At 41.8% G+C, this 23167-nt stretch overlaps 2 protein-coding genes across 7 annotated transcripts in view; one reads left to right on the top strand and one right to left on the bottom strand.

Moving 5' to 3' along the window:
• The window catches only part of LOC147058529 (uncharacterized), a 32053-nt gene that overhangs the window by 249 nt on the left and 8637 nt on the right, over positions 1–23167 (top strand). Inside the window, exons 2-33 of the mRNA XM_085910969.1 lie at positions 863–2079; positions 4269–4322; positions 6388–6441; positions 7921–7974; positions 8151–8204; positions 11128–11172; positions 12635–12688; positions 14140–14184; positions 14856–14909; positions 15321–15365; positions 16735–16788; positions 17462–17506; positions 17577–17630; positions 17719–17763; positions 18462–18515; positions 18587–18640; positions 18736–18789; positions 18890–18943; positions 19019–19072; positions 19148–19192; positions 19504–19557; positions 19686–19730; positions 19811–19864; positions 20034–20087; positions 20462–20515; positions 20685–20738; positions 21599–21652; positions 22006–22050; positions 22206–22250; positions 22320–22373; positions 22926–22979; positions 23050–23103. Of these exons, the coding sequence (XP_085767095.1) occupies positions 863–2079; positions 4269–4322; positions 6388–6441; positions 7921–7974; positions 8151–8204; positions 11128–11172; positions 12635–12688; positions 14140–14184; positions 14856–14909; positions 15321–15365; positions 16735–16788; positions 17462–17506; positions 17577–17630; positions 17719–17763; positions 18462–18515; positions 18587–18640; positions 18736–18789; positions 18890–18943; positions 19019–19072; positions 19148–19192; positions 19504–19557; positions 19686–19730; positions 19811–19864; positions 20034–20087; positions 20462–20515; positions 20685–20738; positions 21599–21652; positions 22006–22050; positions 22206–22250; positions 22320–22373; positions 22926–22979; positions 23050–23103 (2810 nt within the window). The remainder of the gene's footprint in view (positions 1–862; positions 2080–4268; positions 4323–6387; positions 6442–7920; positions 7975–8150; positions 8205–11127; positions 11173–12634; positions 12689–14139; positions 14185–14855; positions 14910–15320; positions 15366–16734; positions 16789–17461; positions 17507–17576; positions 17631–17718; positions 17764–18461; positions 18516–18586; positions 18641–18735; positions 18790–18889; positions 18944–19018; positions 19073–19147; positions 19193–19503; positions 19558–19685; positions 19731–19810; positions 19865–20033; positions 20088–20461; positions 20516–20684; positions 20739–21598; positions 21653–22005; positions 22051–22205; positions 22251–22319; positions 22374–22925; positions 22980–23049; positions 23104–23167) is intronic.
• The window catches only part of LOC147058530 (uncharacterized), a 52291-nt gene that overhangs the window by 20930 nt on the left and 8194 nt on the right, over positions 1–23167 (bottom strand). For 2 of the 6 annotated variants that reach the window (XM_085910973.1, XM_085910976.1), the window contains 4 exons: positions 22914–23092; positions 14800–14895; positions 12594–12704; positions 5189–5299 (listed from right to left, as the gene is read on the bottom strand). The gene's annotated coding sequence lies outside the window, so the exon portion shown is untranslated. Of the gene's footprint in view, positions 1–5188; positions 5300–12593; positions 12705–14799; positions 14896–16709; positions 16787–22913; positions 23093–23167 lie in introns of all 6 variants that reach the window. The other 4 variants (XM_085910974.1, XM_085910978.1, XM_085910979.1 and 1 more) reach the window with 4 other exon arrangements.

Raw genomic sequence — 23167 nt, 5'->3', positions numbered from 1 at the left:
TGGATGGGTTGAAGTAAAATTTGATAGTTGGCTGCTTTTGGCAGACGTTTTTTTTGTCGCTTGTGGGAAGGAAGCCTGAGGCGGTCTGATTCCATCTTCAGTGAAGCTGTGAAAGTACATCAGGGAGCATTAGATAAAAGAACACATTTATTTGAATATTAACAATTAAAATGTGTGCTTTGTTGCAAAGATGTTTCTTCTCAGCTTCATGTATTTTTAACGTGGGGCTAATTCTCGACCCCCTTCCACCCTCCCTTCTTCCTTCTCCCAGGCCTACATTTATTTCTCCTCTGCTCAGTTCTGAATTTATTTTTGAAAGCAGCTTATCCCTTGCATTTTGTGGAGAGAAAACCCATGCATATTTGAGATCTTTATATAAGCCGGGAGTTTCGCCATCGCACGTACTGAGCGGATTAGCGTACGGTATCCAAGATGAGCTGATTGGCCCTGGATGATTTTCCGACCTCTTGAAGCTAAACACAGCGCCTTTGTTTGACAGCGCCACATCAGAGGCTGCACTTCTACAGTGGAGACTTTTTTTTTTTATGTCAGACCTATGAATACAGTACTGATTGATCCCTCAGCTTTGAAATTAAAATCAGATTTGGTTTGGTTAAGAAATAATAACATTATTAAACCCCCCGGGGTTTATATTGATGATATTTGAAATTCTTCCTTGATTTGAACATTGAGATGCTGGAAATGTAACTTTTATAGTTAAAAATGTTTTGTGGAGTTGCAGAATCATGTCGTATTCTGTGCACGCAACATAAACAAACAAAAGTTCACCCCCCCCACCCCCCTTTGTGATATTCCAGTGTAATGCTTGCGGTCGCTGACTTCTTCTCTGTATGTTTTGAAGACGTAGATATTCTACAGCAGCTGGGTCTTTCTGGGGAAAGGTCAGGCGGGTCAACATCTTGGAGCGCTCCATCAGTCCCGAATGGAATCATCCCCTTCAAGTCTGGAGTTATTCTCAACCCGAGGGCACGCATCCAGGTGCCTGTGCGTACCGTCATCCCGGCTTCCTTCACCATCGCCAATCTCTCCCTGATTCTCAGTCTCTCCGTCCACCGCATCAACAACGCCTTTCTTTTCTCCGTCGTGTCCAAGAGAGGGAAGGTCCGACTCGGTGTGCAGTTCACACCGGGTCAGCTTCTTGTTTACGCGGGCCACAGGAACACCGTCGCGTTCGACTATGACGTTCACGACGGCCGGTGGCACAGTCTGGCCTTGGAATTCCGAGGTCAGCGGGTGTCCCTGCACACCTCTTGTGGGAACAAAAGCCTTCATGGAGATTTTCAATCCAAAAAGAAGGAAAGGCTTACTCTGGAGGGCTGGTTTGTCCTCGGGAAAACGAACCACAACGCGGTGCCGTTTGAAGGCGCCATCTGCCAGTTCGATATCTACCCGTCGGCGGAGGCGGCTCGTCACTATTGTAATTACGTTAAGAAACACTGCAGAGAAGCCGACACGTATCGGCCTGTCTTCGCACCCCTGCTACCTCTAATTTTCATCCATCCAAACACAAGTCATTCAACAGCGCTGGCGTTATCCCCGGAACCTACTACCTCCTCAGCCGAGGGATCCGTTTTTGTCCCAAAAGATGATTTGCTAATTGGGAATGACACGTCCACGTCTTGGACTCCTGAACCCGTTGTTGCCGAAAGTCAAGTGGACTTTCCGGGGTTGGAGAAAACTACCGAAACTATGACCGCATCTCTCTGGACCAGTCCGACACCACCGACATGGGATTTACCTTTGCAAACCACAAAGCAAAGAGAGGGCCAAGGATTGGCGGATGTATCGACCTCTACGAGACTATCGGAGACTAAACTTCAGACCACAAGCGAATCCACACAAGCGTCCTCTTTGAGATCCGACTTTCTCCAGCAATTACCCACCGATGCACCTCCAAAAAATGATCCTCAAATAAGCATCGTGCAGGATGTCCAAACCATGCCAGTTATTCCTGTCACTCCTGCAGCCGGAGATGACTTCCAAACATTCGACCTGGGACCGACCCTCGTCTCACTTTTGGCAGGACCACCTGGACTTAAAGGAGAACCAGGGCCTCCGGTGAGTGCGTCGACGATAAGTCGGTTCTTTCCAACTTGCGTGTTCCTGGTACAGTTTTGTCAGCATAGTGTTTATTTTACAAACGATTATGATTAATTATACCATTTCATAACTCTTGGCTGCTGTACGCATATGGGCTAATCCCTAATGCGATTTTGGTTCTCATTTGTATGCAAGACCGAACTCGTGGCTTTATTCCTGCTGACGTGGATATCAAACATGTCTCTAGGGTTTTAGGTTTTGTAAACCTGGAATCTCTGTGTTGATAAATCCAAATTAGAATGTCCGCTTTCCCTGACTTTAGCTTATTGTTCTTACATCAAAACTTGTCAAACCAGGGCGAATCTGCATTTTAGCGATGCTAGAAATAGGCTGTTTTAGAAACAGCCTTAGCCTGTCTATTACCCCAGTGGCCAGTGCTGAAGTGTTACGATTCTTCTGACTGACTGCTCGACAAAACCCCGATATTAGAAGAAAAACTCAATTAACCAGTTCCAGTGAAAAACCCATACCAACCCTTGATTAATTTTTAGCTAGTTTAGCATACTGAAAACATTGCGACTTAGCATATGGAGTTTAGATTAAAGATTAAATACGAATATCTTTGCGACTGACCTAGCTTTGCAGCATTAGCATTTAGCTGCATCAGCATGTTTCCCCTTGACATTAATAAACTCAATGGAGTCTTGTTCACTGTCTTTCTACAAAACACAAAATGCTTACGCACATTTTCCATTGTCGAAGAGACCTTCCGTGCGTTAGCACATGTTTGACCCACGAAAAAAAAAAAAGGTTTGAAATAAATCTTTCCTTCTGTGGCGGTGAAGGAAACCGCAGCTCTACGAGCCACTCAGACTATTTAAATGAGAGTCGAACTTGCTGCCAATCACTTGGGTGGTGAAGGTCATCTTCCCGATGTTTCGCATGACTGCGTAACTCGCTGACGTCTGATTTTATGCCGTTTACACAGATTCCCATGGCAACTGTACAATTTGTCCCACAAAATTCTTGATGCAGTGTCTATTTCACAAGTTGTAAATTTGACAAAGAAAATAATGTACATGTGTTATGTCAAGGCTGAGTTTCAACTGTTCCACAGATTTTCTTTCCAGCGGTCTTACCGTAGTCGTACCGCTACACTTTATTTTTGGTATTTTTCATGTCCTATCATCTATAATCACAATCATGTCACGATAAGATTACCAAGCGAATATGTCTCCCAGTGAGTGACTAAAACAAAGAAATTCATTGATGATAACTGCCTTTGACATTGTAATCACAACAGCATCGGCTACTAATGGTTGTAGTCTGCTTCACAGTTCTGAGGTCTTGGGTTCCAATATGGACTACAGCCTTCTAGTTAACAAGTTCTACCCGATGTTTACGTGTATTATTATTATTATTTTTTTTTTTTACTATGGTCCAGGTCACCACTTTTTGCCCAAGCCAATTTGGGAAGATTTATTATTGTTATATATATTTTTTAGTTATTTATTATAATTCCTATTATATAATATTATTTGTATTATTTATTTACTGAAGTCTTCATTTACAATTCAATTTTTCTTAATTTATTGAAGTCTTTTTTCACAAATCACACGTACACGGGTTTTGGTTGAAATATTAAAAATTCCATAAAATCCCTCTTTTAAACGACACAACAAACCTTTCTGTTTTTTCTGCTAAGTGTATTTCATTGAGCACGACTTCCTGCTGTATTCTCCCGAGAACAAGCTTGTTCTTGTTATTGCTGGGGCCATAAGGAAAACTACCCAACACTGCTAACTTCTCAAGCAAGCTCATGTCCCTCAGATCCCTCATTAGTTTTGACCTTTGCGAGCCTTGCTAATCCATCCATCTATGAAATTGTTTAAAAGCTGGCCAATGGCCTTCATTAAAGCGCGTAGCCTCACAAATTCTATATGTCACAAGTGACTTTACTAGCTTGAGGAATATTGGCTTTGTAAGGGTCACTTGCACCCTTAATAAGACATTTTCTGGCCTGCCAGTATTTCACCCAGCTGCAGTTTTACCTTCTGGTCCTTAATAGCATTTAAATAACTGCTAATAGCTGATGTGACATTCATTAAATATCCGACACGAATGGACCTGCTGTTGCATTATTTTACGAGGACGTTTACAGAGTCATAAAGATGAATTTACAATGAATCTGACATCATTCTTTCCAGGGCTTTCAAGGACTTCCAGGATTGCCAGGAAAGCAAGGGAAGCGGGGTCCACGGGTGAGTGAAGGGAACACTTTATCACATTATCATATTATTTTGTTGCGAGCCGTTATGACTGTATATAGTAAAAACTGTTCAAATATTTTAAAAAGATAAATCTTAGAAAATGCTAGCACTATCTTTTTTTTTTTTTTATAAGTGAAGACAATTTGGAATTTTAGAAATGAAACATGAAGTCGATGCACAATTTGATGTCGCGGGCCGTATCTGGCCCCCGGACCTGGAGTTTGACACCATGTGGCGTGGTCTCCATTTGTCTGTAGTATGCACTTCCGACATTGCGGAAGGATCTTCAAGGACAAATTCATTACATTGTGGTGTGTGCGTGTATCACTTCCATGTGATGTCCGGGCATACCGAGCGATTTCCCATGTCAAGGTCAAGTTGATCAATGAAGAACATTGTGTTTCAGCGTGGAATTTGAAAGGAGTGTTGATGCAAGAAATGTATTGTTGTGGTTTGAGTCAAGATGCGGAGCCACACATGGCATCCAGAATCTGACATGGGCAGCAGCTGTCTAACTAACAAACAGAATGGCAAACAAGTGCAAGACTTTTAAGTCCTACTTGTAGTGTTGAGTGCGGGGGTGTATGAACTCCACCTGCCCATGAAACTATCTTCTGTGGTGGGAGCTCAGTGGAGCCCAATCCCTTTCAATAACAGAGAGTCTTTGTCTCCATCATATTAAAAGTATTTTAAGACCCCGTCTGGAGATCAGCAGGTCTTTGCAGTTGCAACTACTCAGAGGTTCATTCATCAGGTCGTGACGATTTGGTGTAGATGTGTTTTAATGCCAGAAGAAAACAGGTGTGAGTGTGTCTGTTGTGCACTAATGGTCCATAAAAAAAACAACACGTCGTTACCTGCAGGGACGTCTGTCCAACGGCAAGCTTGGCGTTTTGTCATCAGGAAAGCCCGGCTGCTCCTATCTCCGTTTCTCTTATCTGCCAATGATGATTTCCATACGTTGTAATCTGGAGCATAAAAAAAAGGGGAATTTACTGAAACAGAAAAGAAGAAGAAAATCTGTGGATGAGCTTCTGTTAAGTGTCTCCATATGTCCAGCGCCTGCAAAGGGGAAGAAGGGTTTGGGCTTTTTTTTTTTGAGTGGGGGGAAAAGAGGCAAGGCAGGAGGGTTCTTTTGGAGTTCTTTGACTTCTCCCCCACAAGCTGACAAAGTTAGATAAAAAACAGAGATGTGGAAAGGATCACCCAGGTGGAATCTGAGCCTTTTCTTTTACCTCCAGCGCGGAGCGAGTCGCAAACGTTCGAATAAGTCAAAGAACGGGCAGAAGATACAGAGGCTTCCTGTTGGGATATATTTGAATGAGAAAGATTTTGCCTGGTCAGCGATTTTCGAACACTAGGGATCCCTTATGGTGCTTTATTTTTCCAAAAGGCCCCCCTCTTTGTAGTTTGCATCAATTTACGATCCCATCAACGATAAAAATGTATTTTCATTTCTGCCCACCTGGTTTGACTCGCTTTCGTCAAAACATTTGGATTTGCTCAAAGAATTACAACCGACCGGGTTTTAAATCACGTCTATACTTTGCCACTGGAGGAGGGGGGGGGGGGGTGTATATGAAGTGATGGATGAGTGGTCTTCACATCACGGGACCCCCGTTTAACCAGTGGAAAAGTGCAGGGGGAAGGAAAATAACCGATATTACGACAGGAGAGACATGAGGGAGACATATGAGGGCTCGCAGAACACCCGGACGTAAACTCGAGGACCCGGTGGCCGTGCCTCGGACCCCAGACAGCCGCCGGTAAAAGGAAGAATATTCTACACGTGTTAGCAGTCGTATAGTGGAACTTTAAGGGCCATACTGGGATAGTGGACGACTTGTGATTTATTCTAAATATTTTTCCCATAGGAAATAATGGAAACAATAATAGAAATAGGCAGTGGTCTTCATAAAAGCTTTATTAACTGTACAGGTAACGTATTATGGCAATTGGAAAAAAAAAAAACGCTTTTGAGAGTTCGATTTTTCTCACAATGTGTTAAATGTTGTAAATGTATCAACTTATAAAAGTATAGTTGCTATCTTTTCAGGGTCCTGTTGGCCCACATGGAAACCCGGGTTTATCCGGACCACCTGGAAGGAAGGTATGGCATTGATAAGTCTATGACTTTGTCTGACACATTTGTGGTCATTGTGGGGGGACAGCTTGTTGACAATCAATCCAAGATCAGAAAACACTCCAACCCAAATTGCAGGGGACTCAAACTTCTACCCTGGGGAACCTCAGTTCAGCAATTATTAGCGACTCTTATGCATATTGTCACAAAATATTGATTTTATATTCCTCAAGCTGATGACTCCCCCCTTTCGATTGCTATGTCTGCCCGTTTAGCCGGCTAACGAATTCTATACTCATAGGTAGACCAAAATGACATAAAACCGACAATCGATGACCAACTGATGACTTCCTAACTTTACATGACAAAATCAGTCTTGAATTAATTTGAAAATGTGCAAAACAAAGCCCTTCATCATTTTCTGTCACGCTCTTTGCATATGTGAAACAAAAAGATGCTTTTGTTAAGCGTAAGATGTATTTATTGAGTACATATTGAGTCCACTTACTCTCACTGGGGTCAAATCTTCCAGACTGAAAAAGTCTCTTCAAAAGCCTCTTGTTCCCTTTCGGGAGAAGCGAGCAATTTCAAGTCCGGCCAGACTAATTTACAATTGCTTGACATCAGCATGTGTTCCATCTTTGAGCTTGCAAAGAATAATATGTCAAGATGATGTCACTTACGTATGTGATACTTTCCTGGAATGAGAGGTGTTTTTATGTCAGGTAAAATGTATTAAACCGCGGCGGTTTTCCACCGCATATGCCACCGTGGTCATCAACGCATGCCATCACGTCATAACTCAAGCAGCAAAACGTAGATTGTGAGGTTTGTTTCGAGTCTCTTATCTGATCTGGCTGTAATGATGATAAATTGCGACAAAACCAAGTTCGCTCACTCACTACTGTGAACTGTCTGACCGTTGTATTCGACACCAAGACGAAAATTGAGATGAAGGAGGGTATAATTGAAAGAAGTCACCAGATTTTATGATGAAATCTTTACATGATCGATTGGGAATTAAACAAAAACAGGCTAAGATGCATGAACAGTATGTTTCTCTTGGCTGGAGGTTTGCTCCTCGCATTTTTAAACAATCCACCTGGATGGAGAAAATTCCCACCAACGTCTCATGGCCATATCTTGGCTAACTTGTTCCAACTTCGATCGGGCTGCTCTGATTAAAGACGTATTCCAAGCCAGCGATGTTCGTTTTTTTTTTTCCCAACGGATCTCTCGCAGTAAAAATGCGCACGCTGACCCAGAATCCACCGAGTGGTCCCACTGCCCGAAAAGGGAGAAGAATGTTCCGCAGTCACTCCTCGGTGTAAACCGAGTTACTGGAGGGCATAAATGGCCCGCGAGATTGTGTAAATACACGAAGCGACAAGAAGGATGATCTCATTACTTGCCGATAGTGCGAACGTAAACAAAGTGTCTCGGGGGGCCCTACGACTGAGTGAGTGAGCGCTTTGACTCGAAAACAAATCAATGCTTCTGTTCCAGGGAGAAAAAGGTGATCCTGGTCTGTCTCTTGGTCAAGCCCCGGAAGGAGAAAAAGTACGTAACGCCTCCGTGATCCATCCGTCCATTCTATACAGCGTTATCCGAGTCGCAGATAGCTGAGCTAATTCACTCTGGGCATGAGTTCAGGGAGACATTCTTTATCCTCTGCAAAGAGCGACAGATATTACTGCCGCTGACTAAGAACGTGTGACCCACATTTGTTTTTACAGGGAGAGCCTGGTGTCAAAGGTCACGCTGGACCGCCTGGCCAGTGTGGGCGAAAGGTAGGACCCATCTGTTCCTTCTCACAATCTGTTTATGTTTGCACGTGAACTTGAGTCGAGCAGGAAGGCATCTGTAATATGTTACAGGCCCATATGTGCCATATTTTGTCTTTTAAGCAGACATCGGAATATCGAGTCTCCTCCTCCTTCCTACCCTGATCTGGAATGACTATTTGAGAGCCAAAAAGGGGATGTTAGTCCGTTGCCTGGAAAGCTACGCAGGCATCCAGCAGGACACCTGTGTTCTGGATTCACTGTAGTTTGGACATCTGCAAGTCAGATTCCAAGCTCGCAGAGTGAAGCTCGTGTTATGGACGCTCGAGTGACAATAGCACCCGTTCAATTAAAAAATTCTCAGTCTATTTTTTTTCGTGTTTAGCCCCGTCGCGTCAACAGCGATAATGACGAGAAGTCAAGTCTTCCTGCTCAAGACCTTGTGCTTTGCATTTCGGCCTTGGCCCTAAACTTTGGTATTTTCTGGAATCGCACAGCCAGAGTGATTTCCAAGGCGAACCGCTCCCACAGGTTATCCGTCGAGTTGTTTCCCAAACGGACAGCAAAGGAAGTTGTAAACGCGGACACCTGCTCTCAAGCACTTGCATATTTGCGGTCCTCTTTGCTCAATACGCATCGAAGCAGTGTCAATTTTACGAGATAACCAGATATTTAATTTTTTTTTAAAAAAGTCACTCCACATACGCATTGCCAAATCACATTAGTCTCGTTTAGCTATCTAAATTACCCGCAGATTCAATACAGTGGTCAACCCAAAATTCTTTGCCTTGAAACTCCACGAGTCCGAAGGTATTTGGCTCCAAGTGGAATATTAGGCCTCCAAATATTATATATTTAAGACTTTCCACAGATGTTTTTGATGTAGATTCTTCGAAACAGCAAAAACAAAAAAAAAAAGGCCCGAAATATTTGACATTCATCTGGCAGTATCGGCTTTTCCTCCGAGGAACCCACCCTTAAATTTACTTACTAGTGGAGCAAGAGTATATCTCATGAGATCTACAGTAAAAGGCAAAATGTTTGCTTTCATGTGGCGTTATAGTTTCTTAACTGATAAGAGTCAAGTTGCAAGAAAGCAGCAGAAATTCCTTATCAATAAACTAAAAGGTCAGGTGAGCAAAAAAAGATCACATGACAGGAATCATACAAGTATGTATCGAAATGTGTTATGCAAGCAAATAATGCCGACTGTGAAAAAAATATATATCTTCTTTCCTCATGAGTCATAGAACATGTAGTCATGGGAAAACGCTGATCTACTTCCTGATGATTTATGGTAATCTCTGGCTGGGCGTCGCCTTGACAGTCTGGCTCAAATTCGGACACATCTGGGTTAAACCTTTTCACATGTGTTTGTTCATACTGCAACTCGAAATGGCAAATTTTAAAGCTCTGAAGTGAAAGAGATGCAATCACCTTGGCTCAACTCAAGACCATCAGGCACCTCTTTGTGCACAACTGCACTTCACTAACTCCTTTACAAATCATCTGGGTCATATTCCAGCACCCGGGAGCCAGAAACAAAAAAAAAAAAAATCAAGCTGACTCAGCGCTTTTGATTCAAACGTCGCAAAAAAAAATCCATCGCCTGCCTCTCATATGGTTTATTTTCCATCCTCCTCCATATGCTAATTAGGCTTGGATACAATAAGCCGGTCCATCCATTTTCTATTATGTTTAATGTTTTGCCGATTATGATTTTTATTATTTTTGTATCTCTTTGGTCAGCTGGCTGTCCCAGTGCCAGAGAAAGCCCCTCAGTCTCTTCGGAGAATGTGAAGGTTGCCAAGGAGACGGTCAAGGAGCGACACTCGAGTAGAGTTTTCGCAGTTGTGGGCTGCTGTGACTTTTCTTTCTCTTGCCAAGCTATGACGATTTTTCGACCACTGGAAAAGAAGCTCTTACGCGTTCTTGGTGGTGAAATAACACACAAGTGTAATTTGCTGAGTAGTGAGAACTTTACCGAGCGGGAATTCGTTCTTGGGAAATATTTTTTCCATGGAAAATATTTTTAATGTCTGCCGGACAAACCGTGTTGTTGTGGCTTTGTTGTGTGGTTGTTAAAAGGACAAACAAAGCTCTTTTTTAGACTTCCTATTCTATGTAGACTAAAGTCTGCTGAGTAATCTGGATTGTGGTTATTTGGCCGTCTTTCCGTCTTCCCTTGATTTTTGGGCCACTTATTGCTAATTCGAAACACATTGCAAAAAAAAAAAACCCATGCCTGTCAAATCCTTGATTGTGAATTAGAATAAAGATGGTGAAGGGTTTGGATAGTCGCTAATCTTTTTTTTTTTTTTTTTGGCTGTCAAGAGGGTTACTTGAGACGAGCATTATCATCATTTCAGTTTTTGATGATTTGTTAGGAATGAGCTCACTTATTTGGAATAGACGTCATCTTAATGGTGTCTTGAAGCAAATGATAGCAAAGTAGACGGCACTACTGTTGAATCGGTGTAAAGAAGAACATGACATCAGCTTTTTGGTCCAGAATCCAAAACTGAATCGGAATTTTTATAAGTGGCCAAACATCGGTAAACAATTTTGTCGTGATTAAAAATTTCAATGATACGAAATGATTTGTCTCATTCTGGTTCTCCTCAATGCGGAAATGTTGGAATGGTTTGACTGTTAAAAATTCAACGATTCTTCAACGATTTTTGGACCTTTCTGGTATTAAGTTTGAATTGATCATGACAAGAACCTTTTTTGTTTCCAAGGCAGTCCGAGCTCTAGACTGGCTGACTGAGCCAAGTTTTAGTCATATCAGTGCATATTTTATTGTCAGACCTCTGCTCAATTTATCAGGAATTAGCAACATGAGGGAATTCCAAAGAGCATAGGTCACGCACGTATCGTTGGACTCAATTTCTCACCAAATTCTAACTGGTTGTTTTTTGGTCGACAGGGACAAAGAGGTCATCCTGGTCCTGCTGGTCTGCCTGGGGAACCTGTGAGTATTTCTTTTAACATCTGAACTGATCGCAATGTGCGCTAACGTTTGTTTTTGTAGCTTTTGTGGGCGGAGCATATGCAAATAGTTTCATTTTGCATCATGAACAACCCAAAAAATGGCGTCAGCACCAAGAACACAAGGTGGCGCCAGCATCGAATAAGAAACATTTTTGAAATGTCAGAAAGAAAAATTAGAAGATTATCATTAAGGATAACTCATAGCGACATCCGATAATCTGGAATCGGGATGTCTTATCGAGTATTTATAGTTACAAAACAGGATGCGAGTGGGGGATATTAACCTCGAAACATCCGCTATCGGTTGTTCAGGAATCTTGGCGGAAAAGAGAGACGTCGCTGGCAAGCGCACAAGTGGGCTAACAGCTTTGGACACTCCAGGATATTTACTGCACTCCCACACTCCCAAATCTTTTGCGCGCTCCTTGCAAATTAACTTTGGATGCACATTTCTTTCTTTTATTTATTTATTATTGCATGTGTTCTGTAGGTTTTACAGTTTACATGCTAGTTCTCAAATTTAACCTTGATGTTGTGCATGAGTTAAAATCTCTTTTTAAGAGGAAACCAGCCTTGACAAATGGCGTATTTTTGTGTAATATAAATTCGAAATGGCTTTTTCGACTCTACCGACTACCAATTATAACATTCCTTCGTTTTATTGCAGCTTCTTTAACAATGAACGGTGGTCGTCCCACAAATGCGTTTATTGTTTTTAAAAATATAATAAATTAGCATTTTGCTTGTTTTATTGGACCAATTTATTTTGTTCTCGCTCCACTTGTGGTCTTTTAATAAGAAAGTGTTTAGAACTTAGTAGTAAACCGTAATCTTTGGAATTTACAAACCGGCTGCATTTGTTTTTGAGAATTAGGCTAATTTATGATGTATATTTATACTCAGGTTTGAACGTATCAGAGTAACATTGAAAATGATGTCATCACAAAGAAATACAAATAAATCATGCACAGGAGGAAGATACAAAAACATCGCTTTGCTTCTCATACTTTATATCATCAGTGTCTATCATCTCCGAATTTCGAAAATGTGACAAAAGCATCACCTAATATCCACTACCCTCCATAACTGACCACAAAACTAGCTCAAAGGAATATCTAAGTCTTTAAATTGCAATACACAGAAGCATAAAACCGGCGCTTGTTATTTGATGTGCATTTCTCACTGGCAAATGTCAAAATATCGTGCAGTAGCTCTTCAAGTGTGTCGCCGCACGCTTGCCGTCAGCGACACTCGCTCGACTAAACAACATGACTTTGATGATTCTATTTGCGTGTTTACCCATAACCGCCGTATTTCTTTTGTTTTTAAAAGACAGTTTTTTTTTTTCCCATCCTATTACTGCCTCCAACTCAAAACACATGTGCATTGCCAAACTTGTACCTCTTTTGCGCTGATCTGTGTTTCGTTGCTTCTCTCCAAAGGGCAAACGGGGAGCAGACGGAAGTCCCGGGGTCAAAGGTTATCCTGGCAGGCAGGTGCAGTAAATCTAGTCTTGCAGGGTTGGTTGAGCAGGGCCACACACACAGAAACACACGAGGGAAATCATCAATGTCGATTTAAATGACAGGAAATTTGAGATTTTTAATTTGAATTCAGATTAAATGCACTTTGAATTTAAGATTTTAATTTTTTTTTAAATTTGAAGTTAAATTGCCTGCATGTTGGTCTTTATATTGGGTTTTCTTTTTTAATGTAATCATTATTATTGTTTTTATTTATATATTTTTTCTTTCATAATATCATCATAAAACAACCATCCCAAAACTGGTAGGGGGACATCTCAAATCACATGACCAAAATAGAAATAATGGAGATAAAAAGTGATTTGCTTCCCATGTGAAAAATGAACACACATAACGGAATTTTTTTTTTTGGCATGAGCGAATGCCAGAAAAAGCAAAATGACTCAGAAGTAGCTGAGATGCCCATCTGTCTAATGAAGAATTTGAAAATCCAGACTGAGCCAAAAGTCAAAGATGTTTAACTGCGTCTCGCCTGTTCAACTTTACTTAACCTCTAAACCAGACGAGCGTTTCTCCCATCTGTATGTTTAACGTATCTCGGAGTTCACGCGTGGGTCTCGCCGTTTGCCTCCCGAAGAGCACTTATGATGTCAAAAGTCTTGACGCCTACGGGCGCTTGCTTACCCTGCGCTGATGGATGAGCTTTTAGCACCCCCTACCACGCGCAGGCTGGGAAGTGTCCACGTCTCGCACACGGGCGGATGAACTTTATCGTCGCCTCGCTTCCTTCGCTGGCATGGAGTCGAACGAGAACGCTGCTGAACGTCGGCCAAAATACTCAAAACAATTTCATCAAGCTGCTTGATGTATCCCAAAGGAATGCTGTGGATTTACAGTCTGCCACATCTGTAAGATATTTTTATGTGACCAATACAGGTCACATGCACTTTATGTCTGTCTATAAGTACTTGAGGTCATAACATGCCAGAGAAAGTGTCATAGCTTCTCCGCGTTTGACACATTTATGACAAAACTGTCAGAAACAGCCCATTCCCTAAAGACCAATCACGAATGCGTGTTACAGTAGCAGCTTTGACCAAGTGTCTTTTTAGCGAACCATCCAGTCAACCATGATGAATTTACCACCAAGTACAAGTTGTAATGTTTCCCCATTACTCAGGCCCTTTGTTTGAAAAAAGTTTTTTTGTTTATATGGACAAAGTATGTATCCGTGTGAGTTCACAGGATAAGACACACAAAGACTAGATTTATTTGGGAGAAACATAAATGATGAAAATTTGAAAGATTTCTCGCTAAAAATGCTGACATACGCAGAAATATCGCTTCGGCAAATTCTAAAGATGTCTGGTCGAATACTTTTCATTTGTTGTTATTTGATGATCAATGTTCCTGATTGCAACCGCAAACACACATTCTTTACTTTTTTTTTTTTATACTTTCAGGGTTTACCTGGGCCGATAGGTAATGTGGGACCAAAGGGAGTCGAGGTGAGTTAGATTTCACCATCAATTATATTAGATGAACATAATTATGTGGAACTGCATAATACCAGTATGTTTAAAAATTAAATAAAGTTGTCTGGAGTGCATGATTGATGCTCTTAAAAAAAATGCTAAGATTTTAGCATTTAGCCTCGAGGTACGTTCAACCGTATTTGCAAGTATGCTTGAACATTTTTGCAAATACATTCAAACATACTTGCCAGTCCAAATGTTTACTCAACATTGGCAGTTCCATGCTTTCAACATTTTTAAACACATTGCATGATTACGGGAGGACGAATTTGAATCTGAAAGTTCTTGAGTCTTCAATTTTACCCCAAGAATTACCTCCGTAATGAATTTCTTGAATCTGATTTTAAACTCTCAATTTCAGATTTGGCATCGAATTTATCATGTGAGATTCTTGTAATATTTGTTTCTCCTCTGAGCAGGTTTGGGAAAAAAGGTCTTCCGAGATACTTGATGCGAGGGTATGTGCCCTTGGACTACATCGTGGAAGCCAGCACCATGCAGTCCATGGGCATATACACTGGCCTCAAGACCTGGCACCTCTTGAACATCGTTCGAAATTCACAGCTAATATTTTCCGAGATGTGTCACCTTACTTGGATGCATATTGGCTCCCTTCATCCACCTTCGTCTGTTAATCTCTTTAGGGGCACATCGGCACCCCCGGGCTCTTTGGCCTTCCTGGTCCTGATGGCGAGAGAGTGAGTGTCAGTGGTGTTGCTCTAAATGAGCCAAGTGATTAAATTCACACATTTCTAATTCATTAAATTGTTCCGACGGTGGAAATTAGCACAGTCCCTGGTGGAAAATAAGATTGAGTGTGATCTAACAGTACGCATAGAAGATTGACACAGTGCTTAAATATGAAAATAAAAAAACAACTTACAAATGCTGAAATTCAATTGCCGATTTAAATTAAAATTTTGTATTTCTAAATGATTAAATGCATTGTAACGAAAAATTCAATACAACTGAACTGTACTGGATTTAAAAAAAGAAAAGCTGACGCCTAGCATATGCGCACTTAGAATGTGAAATTACGTGATTCTCTCATTCACCACTAGAGGGAGCCCATTTTTTCTCAATTGTTTGTTTGGTTGGTTGTTTTTCAGGGAATTCCAGGTGTTCATGGGAAGAAGGGCGAGATGGGTAGGCCGGTAAAGTTTTCTCTCAACACACTTTTCATTATCCCCATTTACAGACCCTCATTTTTCGTAAAACCCTATATTTAAGCTTCTCAACATCCCGTCAAGACAATAAGCGTCGCTCTCAACAAGAGACTGAGAATATGAATATCATTTCGTTTTGAAATTGAAGTTCAAACGTGCTTTTCCTGTAGTTTTAAGATACTTCGGGAAAGGCAGCACGCCGTGCTTGGTTTTCATTAGCATGCTTTGCTAATACAAAATGTCAGTTGTGGTTTTGGCCCTTCGACACAACGAGCCACACACCCGTCAATGGCGCCTGGAAGTCAGCCTTCCATCCGCGAGGTCTTACATGGAAAACGGTGATACCGCTCATGAACGCTCGTGTCAACGTGATGGGTCCCAGCGGACGAGTTAGGTCGTACGTTTCGACATGAACAAGACGGCCAAAACCAGGCCTCATCGAAGCCTTGTCATGAGTTATTTCTTTCTCAGTGAGCTCATTGGCTTTGCGTAACGCACTTCGTTTTGTTTTTTTCCGAGTCAGCAGAAATGAATGGCCTGCAAGTAAGAGACAAGCGTTTACATTTATACAGTAGACGTGCCATTCTGAAACAATCAGAGTTGTTTTACGCTCCAATCTCTGTGAGAAATTAAATTAATGTACAAATAATCAACTGGCTGACGTTTCTTAGACGAATCCTCTTCCAGAAAAAAAAAAAAAAAACACAAAAAAAAGTCTCGCCAATTTGTTAAAGACTCGCATGTGTTTCTGATCAAACCAAGACATTTATTGGCATTTCTGGAGAGAGGCAACATTTTCCACATTTCCTGTGGGCTTCATGTTGCACCAATTACTGCTTATTGCTTTATCCGCGACAGCCAAATGTTCCACATCAGATGCACAAAGAAAATCGGTAGGAGTATCTTTTGAATCGAACCTCAGTCAGCAAATAGAACACAAGAGGGATTTTTTTGTCATCATTCTCATCTTCCACAGACGTGTGGGATGTTTTCCTGTGATGAGCGTGTTGACCTTGGCACGGTGACAAGCATGCGTCAACTTTTTGTTCCATCATCTTCATGATGGAATCAACAGCACCAGCCGCAATTAAAAAAAAATAGCTGAAGTCAGCATTTTATGGGTTCACCGTGCAAGCAGCTTGATTCGACCATGTGGGCAAGTCCTGGGGGGCTTCTGACTCTTGTGGAATTTCCTGCCAGTCTGTCAGAAATGAAGCATGGGGAGCGCATCTGATCGGATCTGCTGAGATCGCAGTTGCAAACGACTTAACACTTAACGGGCAATTGAATGAAAGCATAACCGTAAGACTGTGAAAAAACAGAATCGCTTACATAACTACTTCATCTGTCTGCTTAGGGATTTCCTGGCAACTTTGGAGAAAGAGGACCCCCTGGTCCTGATGGCAACCCTGTAAGTACATGATGACTGTATGATGAAATATAAATACCGCACCATTTACTACGGCCCTGAATAAACTGCACCAGTTATGCTTGTCGTCATGAATTGGACATTTGAGGCAAAACGATAGGTCTATCGTACCAAAGAGCCTGGATGTGAATTGTTATGGTCAACGGACTGATGTTCCAACCCAAAAAAACCTGGGTTGAGGCCACTACTACCAAGTTCCATGATGGGTCATACCTGGAACCCAATTCCTTTTGCAAATTCAGTCTCATGTAATGTCAAAACCTCTCCCGTTCATCCCGTGGAAGGTAGCGTGGTAAATTTCAGTTCTCAGGATCGACTGCCATAGTCTGACCTCTGAGATCTGCCCTCAGGCCTGATTTCCTGTCTGGTGTAGGAAGTGAGTCACATTTGGCTGCTTTCATCTCCTGTTGTCCCTTTGGAGAACGAGAAGTGACAGGAAGGCTACGCTGGGTTACTTGTTATCCACGCTGGCCGTAAAGCGTGGAGAGGATGTGGACATGGCATGCGGCCGCCGGGTTCATAACCTGGACAACAGAAGTCTCTGTGTGTTGAGCGCCAAGTGCTCAGTCAGCGGGCTCAACTGAAACTAAAAACCTGCACAGGATTAACTTGCGTATTTTAGGGTCTAATTTCTTCCCTCCCTTTTCTCTCAAAGGGTGACCTTGGAGCTCCTGGCCCACATGGAGTTCCAGGTCTTCTTGTAAGTATTGCAACTGGACAATCAGGCAATTCAACAATTGACCTCATGATCTTTCTTTTGTGTGCATAAGGGTGAGATGGGTCCCGCTGGCATGATGGGGTTACCAGGAGCTCCGGGACTCAAGGTAAACACTCTAACCAGTCTCCATGGTGATATGAAAAGAGCAGACTTTGGCCTGTTATTTCTTAGGCATTTGTCGTTTTGCTTCCAAGGGAGTGCCAGGAAACATCGGTGAACCTGGACTGAAAGGTGATAAGGTGATCTGCACATGTATTTCTCAGTCTATTTGTCCTCAAAAATCATTAGACCAACCTGGTCTGCCTAAGTCAGCTTCTTGATAATTTACCCACATTATTTGGTGTCGTGGATAATACTTGGTTCTCGTGATAGAGGATTGTCCTGAAAGGAAACTACAACCGTCTTCCTCTCCAACAATAAATATTTTTAGGATGTATAAGATTCGGAATAAAACCAAGCTTCAGCTATCGTACTTGACAATGTTTTTTAGAAGGCGTTTGACATTTTTGATGACTTGCGCAGAGTTTCGTGTTGTACCGCTATTGCTTCACAGCCACAAAATGATCATGTGGTATCTGAATGGTGGTTGAAAGTAGTTTATAATTTATGGAATGCAATATATACCGTATTTGGCAGTGATGGATTATGTGAGTAGCGGTGAGACATTTCTTGATGCGGTACTTGTGGCAAGTTGTCGTTTAAGGTCACTTTGAGTTGATTGACAGCCTTTGGCAAGCACGAAAGTTCCCCTTGGATATTTTGGCAGGCTGTCAAAAAACATAAGCTGTCTAATCACGCGTGAAACAGCCTTAAAACCCTTTAGTCTTAATCAAATCCCGTATTTATCTTGAGTTGGATTACGAATACAAAACTTATGTTGTACTGGCATTTTTTTAATTGTTACTGTTGTGTGTGTCATGTATGAATCGCATCTCAGGGGGATGATGGTTTGCCAGGAGAACCGGGAGATGCGGGCTTTAAAGGGGACAAGGTAAGTTTGTCCAGTGCAACCTCAACTAAGTTCTTAGTTTGAGTCACTAGATTTTTTTCCTATTTTGACAGGGCATACAGGGGTCACCTGGTATACCAGGACCATCTGGAAATCCAGGACCACAGGTGAATTCCTTAGTTTGGTAACACCCTCTACAAAGTCTGAAATAGAATAGTGCTGGCACATTTGCTGTTACTTTAGTGATCATCATACTTTTTAGGGTCAATCTGGTGATAAAGGTCCAGATGGTTCAGCCGGCCCTCCTGGCCTAGAGGTATGAAATCACGTTTCATCATGTTTTCAACAACATCATGGGATAAAATCATGACTGGCAGTATAATAATGTAGATTTTGCTTCACGGGGTTCATTCCAGGGTTTCCCTGGTGACATCGGACCACCGGGTCAAAACGGCCCAGAAGGACCAAAGGTCGGTAGTGTGTAAATATAAAGAGATTGAGTCTCAAATGTGGCTTGAATTGATTTTCAGTGTTGCCATTTCCAGGGGAGGCAAGGCACACGAGGGTTTCCCGGTCCACAAGGAACATCTGGACTCAATGTGAGACACCCATTCTGTTGATCAACAATCGATGATTGGGTCTTCCACTCAGTTTTGATACTTGATTCTCAATAGGGTGATGAGGGGCCCATCGGGCCGGCTGGGCCAACAGGAATTAAGGTGAGCGCTGACTGGATAAAACCCATTTTGATATTAGTTATCCTTTTAGGGATTGGCTAATTCCTGATCAAGATAACATGAAAACACAACACAAAACTGACCCAATCTTATAATGCAAAGTACCGTCCTTATAGTTTCCAGATTGTTCAACATTTTGTTGAAGCAAATAGAATTGTCCAAGATTCCGAGGTCTGTATTTAGATACTAGATTTGAATTTATTTTTCCACTCATCGTCACTTTGAACTGGACATATGTTGAGTGTTTCTCATTCCCCAACACATTCTCTGTGTCACTTTGACTTTGTGTTCAGGGCAGGCTGGGGAGGCAAGGATTCTCTGGACTTACGGGCCTGGACGGACTCAAGGTCAGAAGGACAGAACGCACACAAACAGAACAAACAGTTTTCTTTTGCTATAACGTCTCACGATCATAAATCAAATGGTAATTGTCCTTTAACATACTCACAAATGAGACGTATTTTATTCACTGTAGGGTGAGACCGGGATAAGCGGAGAGGTCGGGAATCTCGGCGAGAGGGTAAGAAATGCTTTTCTCCTTGTGAATCGCAAGTTTCTTTTTGTTTAGTGATAAAGTGCGTTCTTTTCTTATTCCGGCAGGGTTTGCCTGGCTTCATCGGGACTGCCGGGGCGATGGGCCTTGAGGGAGAAATGGTTTGCTTGTTTTTTTTATTCATCACACATTTTGATAGCCAATGTTGACTTTGACCCGTTTGCTGTTAGAGAGTCTTAAAAATTAAAATCTTTGCTCGAAAGTGGTAAAACCTCTGAAAAGATAGTAATGTCTGTCTTAAAGTTGTAATTATGACTTGGCCTTCCGCAGGGGGATCGAGGGAAAACAGGCACTCCCGGACTTCCAGGGGAATCGGGGTCAATAGTAAGTCTGCAGTCAGTCTCTTGTCCCGAGGGTATCTTAGACGAGATGATGAGGATGTTCATCCAGAGAGACAGTTGTGCCACTTTAATACAGACGTCTAACTAATGTTGTAAGGCATTGATGTCAAACTCAAGGCCCGGGGGCCAGATACGGCCCGCCACATCTTTTTATGTGTCCCGCAAAGACAAATTGTGCATCAACTTGTGTCAAAACTAAAATTACAAATAGTCTTTACTTAAAAAATAGAGCTATTGCTGGCAATTTTTATTACCATTCATCTTTTTGAACAGTTTTTACTCGTCCCTTAAAACTATGACTACGACTTTGACGCCACTGTTGTAAGGGAATCACTGCAGTTCCGTTTCTTCGTTCAGGGTCACACTGGACTACCTGGAGAGACAGGCCCTCCTGGGGCGGAAGGAATGCCAGTAAGTCAATCCAGCTTGATCCTCAAACCCACTGATGGGTTCAAAGATTTAAGAAGTGGTGCACGTTATGTGATTTTTGAGAATTTGATCTTAGCTCAGATTGGGGTTCACCCAGAACTGGTTTTCAGCCAATTTGAGTATTTACAGTCCTTTGTATTGGGGTTTTTAGGGACCTATTGGCCTCAGGGGATCACGTGGCACCAGAGGACCCAAAGGCATTGAGGTAAGGCTTCAAAATACATTTCTGTTATGTTTGCAGATGAAATCCAAATTTTTCGTATAATCAGATATCTGCATTTTTTTGGACATTATGTGCCAGCCACAACATATTTGTGAATCTCTATCAGTGATTCACATGTGGGGTGGCAAAGAGGGAAGCGGTTTATTGACTTCGCCATAATCCAACGGATCTAATGAGATGCCGCACAGCGAGACGGGCGGGGTGGACCCAATGAACAATTGAACACGAGCGTGTATAATGAAGCCATTTCATTTGGTAAATTAGTTTAACAATCTTCCCCCTGATATCACAAATGTAATATCTGATAACTATAATAGATGAAAATTACATCCAGCCCTTGGAAAATAGAATTAAAACAGCCATCTCTTTAATACGCTGCCTGATGAAAATCCTCATTAACAGTTTAAATACTGCGAGAGATTTTCCAGCCATTTCAAAAGCTTTGAGAAAGGGAATTTGAGGAGGCCAACGGTTATCTGTATCCACTTAGACCTCCGTACAGGTTTTTAGCTCGGAGGCATCTACGGGCCGCGACTTTTTCGTAGTTTCCTGGAACGAATCAGATTGAACTTCAGAGGTGCCAGTGTACAAGTAATCCCCATCACGGAAAGACGGCGTTATCCGTATACTGCATGACCGCAGTGTTCATTCGAGTGTCTCCAATGTGGGATAAATTGTAATAAATAAAAATAGAGACTGTCTCCCCGGCCCGACTTGTTTAAAATGAAGATAAATTGCTTTGATTCAATGACTTCATCTTTGAAACCACATCAGTCAGGGAACGTGAAAGTCCTAATTTTCCTCACAATGTGTGAACGAGAGCTTTTTTTTCTTTTCTTAAGGGTCCAAGGGGTCCAGATGGTGTCATAGGGGAAGAAGGCGGTGCTGGGCTAAAGGTGAGGACCTTAAAAATGATCAGATGTTCCTAAAATGTTCTCTCATGTCACTTCAAATGTTTGTTTCTGATGCGATAATTTTCAAAATCTATTTGGGGAATGAAGCTCTCTAATTGGACATATGGAAAAGTTTGGGCAATCATCTTGTCGATAAAGACAAAGTAATCATAAATAGCTTTATTCATCAGTTTTCTTTCTTTGTTAGTGATTATTTTTAACATCTGAAAAACTTTATTCCGGGGAAGCTCTTTGTTGAGGGAATAAAATGCAAGTTGTGAGTTAGAACTTGGCTGTCGACCGACGTTTAACTGTGGGGGATTTTTGGGAATCTCACTCGAGTTTATTCTTTGCAGGGCCCGGATGGCCCGCCAGGAAAGACAGGCCTCCCAGGGGATGAGGTAAATGAAAATAAAAAAGTATATTTGTTTAAGAAAATACAAGTTTGCTTTTTGTACATGTCATGACTCATTGGCTATTTTTGAGCCTAAGTTATGCAAAATAAATGTCAACAATTTGCTAACTAGCTGTATCTAAAACAATTATTGTGTTGCAGGGAAAGCTTGGCGAGCCTGGTGAAACTGGGCCAAATGGTTTTCCAGTAAGTGACAATTTTGACCTTTTTTTTTGTTTTTGTTTAATTTGTTAATCATATGGTATTGTATTTTAGGGGGTACAAGGGCATTCTGGCCCTCCAGGGGACAAAGGACTTCCTGGAGATGCAGTGAGTTATATTTTCCCAAATTACCACCAGTCCTTTTTTTTCCCTTCATTAAAAAGAATTGTAAAGCGTCAAATCATGACCAATCATAGGCTAAAAAAAAAAAAAACATTTAACTTGTGAGTTTACTTATATTAATAATGTCATGGATTGTTTGAGATAGAAACAAAAACTATTTCTAAAACACAGCTGCAACTTTCTGCCCGACTTAAAATTTTGAACTGAACATATTGTGATTGAAAAAAAAACAAAAACAAAAAAAACTGAGCAGAATATTTCTTTTCTTCCACCTGAGTTACATTAGACTGGTGAGATGATGATTCACACCATCCTATACCTGGAGAGGCAACTTTACTGTTGGCCAGACTGCGTTGCCATAGCAACAGCCTCGTCTCTATCGCTTCCAAAGCCTCCGGTGCATGTTTCAGAAAGCACTTTCCATTGCAGATTAATATGGCTCCTCAAGCCCACATTTGCACACATTCATTTCCCTCCTTTGCTGTCACTTTGAAGGGTTGTCAAACGCTCAGAATCATTATCTACCTTTATGTGTAGGGAGCAGCCGGGCCTCCGGGAACGGGCGGGCCGACGGGGGAGATGGGACCCTTGGTGAGTGTGTTCACACAACCGGCTTGGGAACAACAGAAAGTGCTGATGATTGGTCTGTGTATCTATTCAGGGTCCGCCAGGGAAATCCGGCCATGGAGGACTGTCTGGTGAGCCTGGAGATAAGGTATAGGCCACTGTATTAGGTACACCTACGTAGTATGACATTTTATTCTAATGAATGTAATTTA

The sequence above is a fragment of the Syngnathus leptorhynchus genome, chromosome 4 (assembly GCF_054491065.1).
Source record: "Syngnathus leptorhynchus isolate UIUO chromosome 4, UIUO_Slep, whole genome shotgun sequence".
Lineage (NCBI taxonomy): Eukaryota > Metazoa > Chordata > Actinopteri > Syngnathiformes > Syngnathidae > Syngnathus > Syngnathus leptorhynchus.
This window is presented reverse-complemented; position numbering and strand designations above follow the sequence as displayed.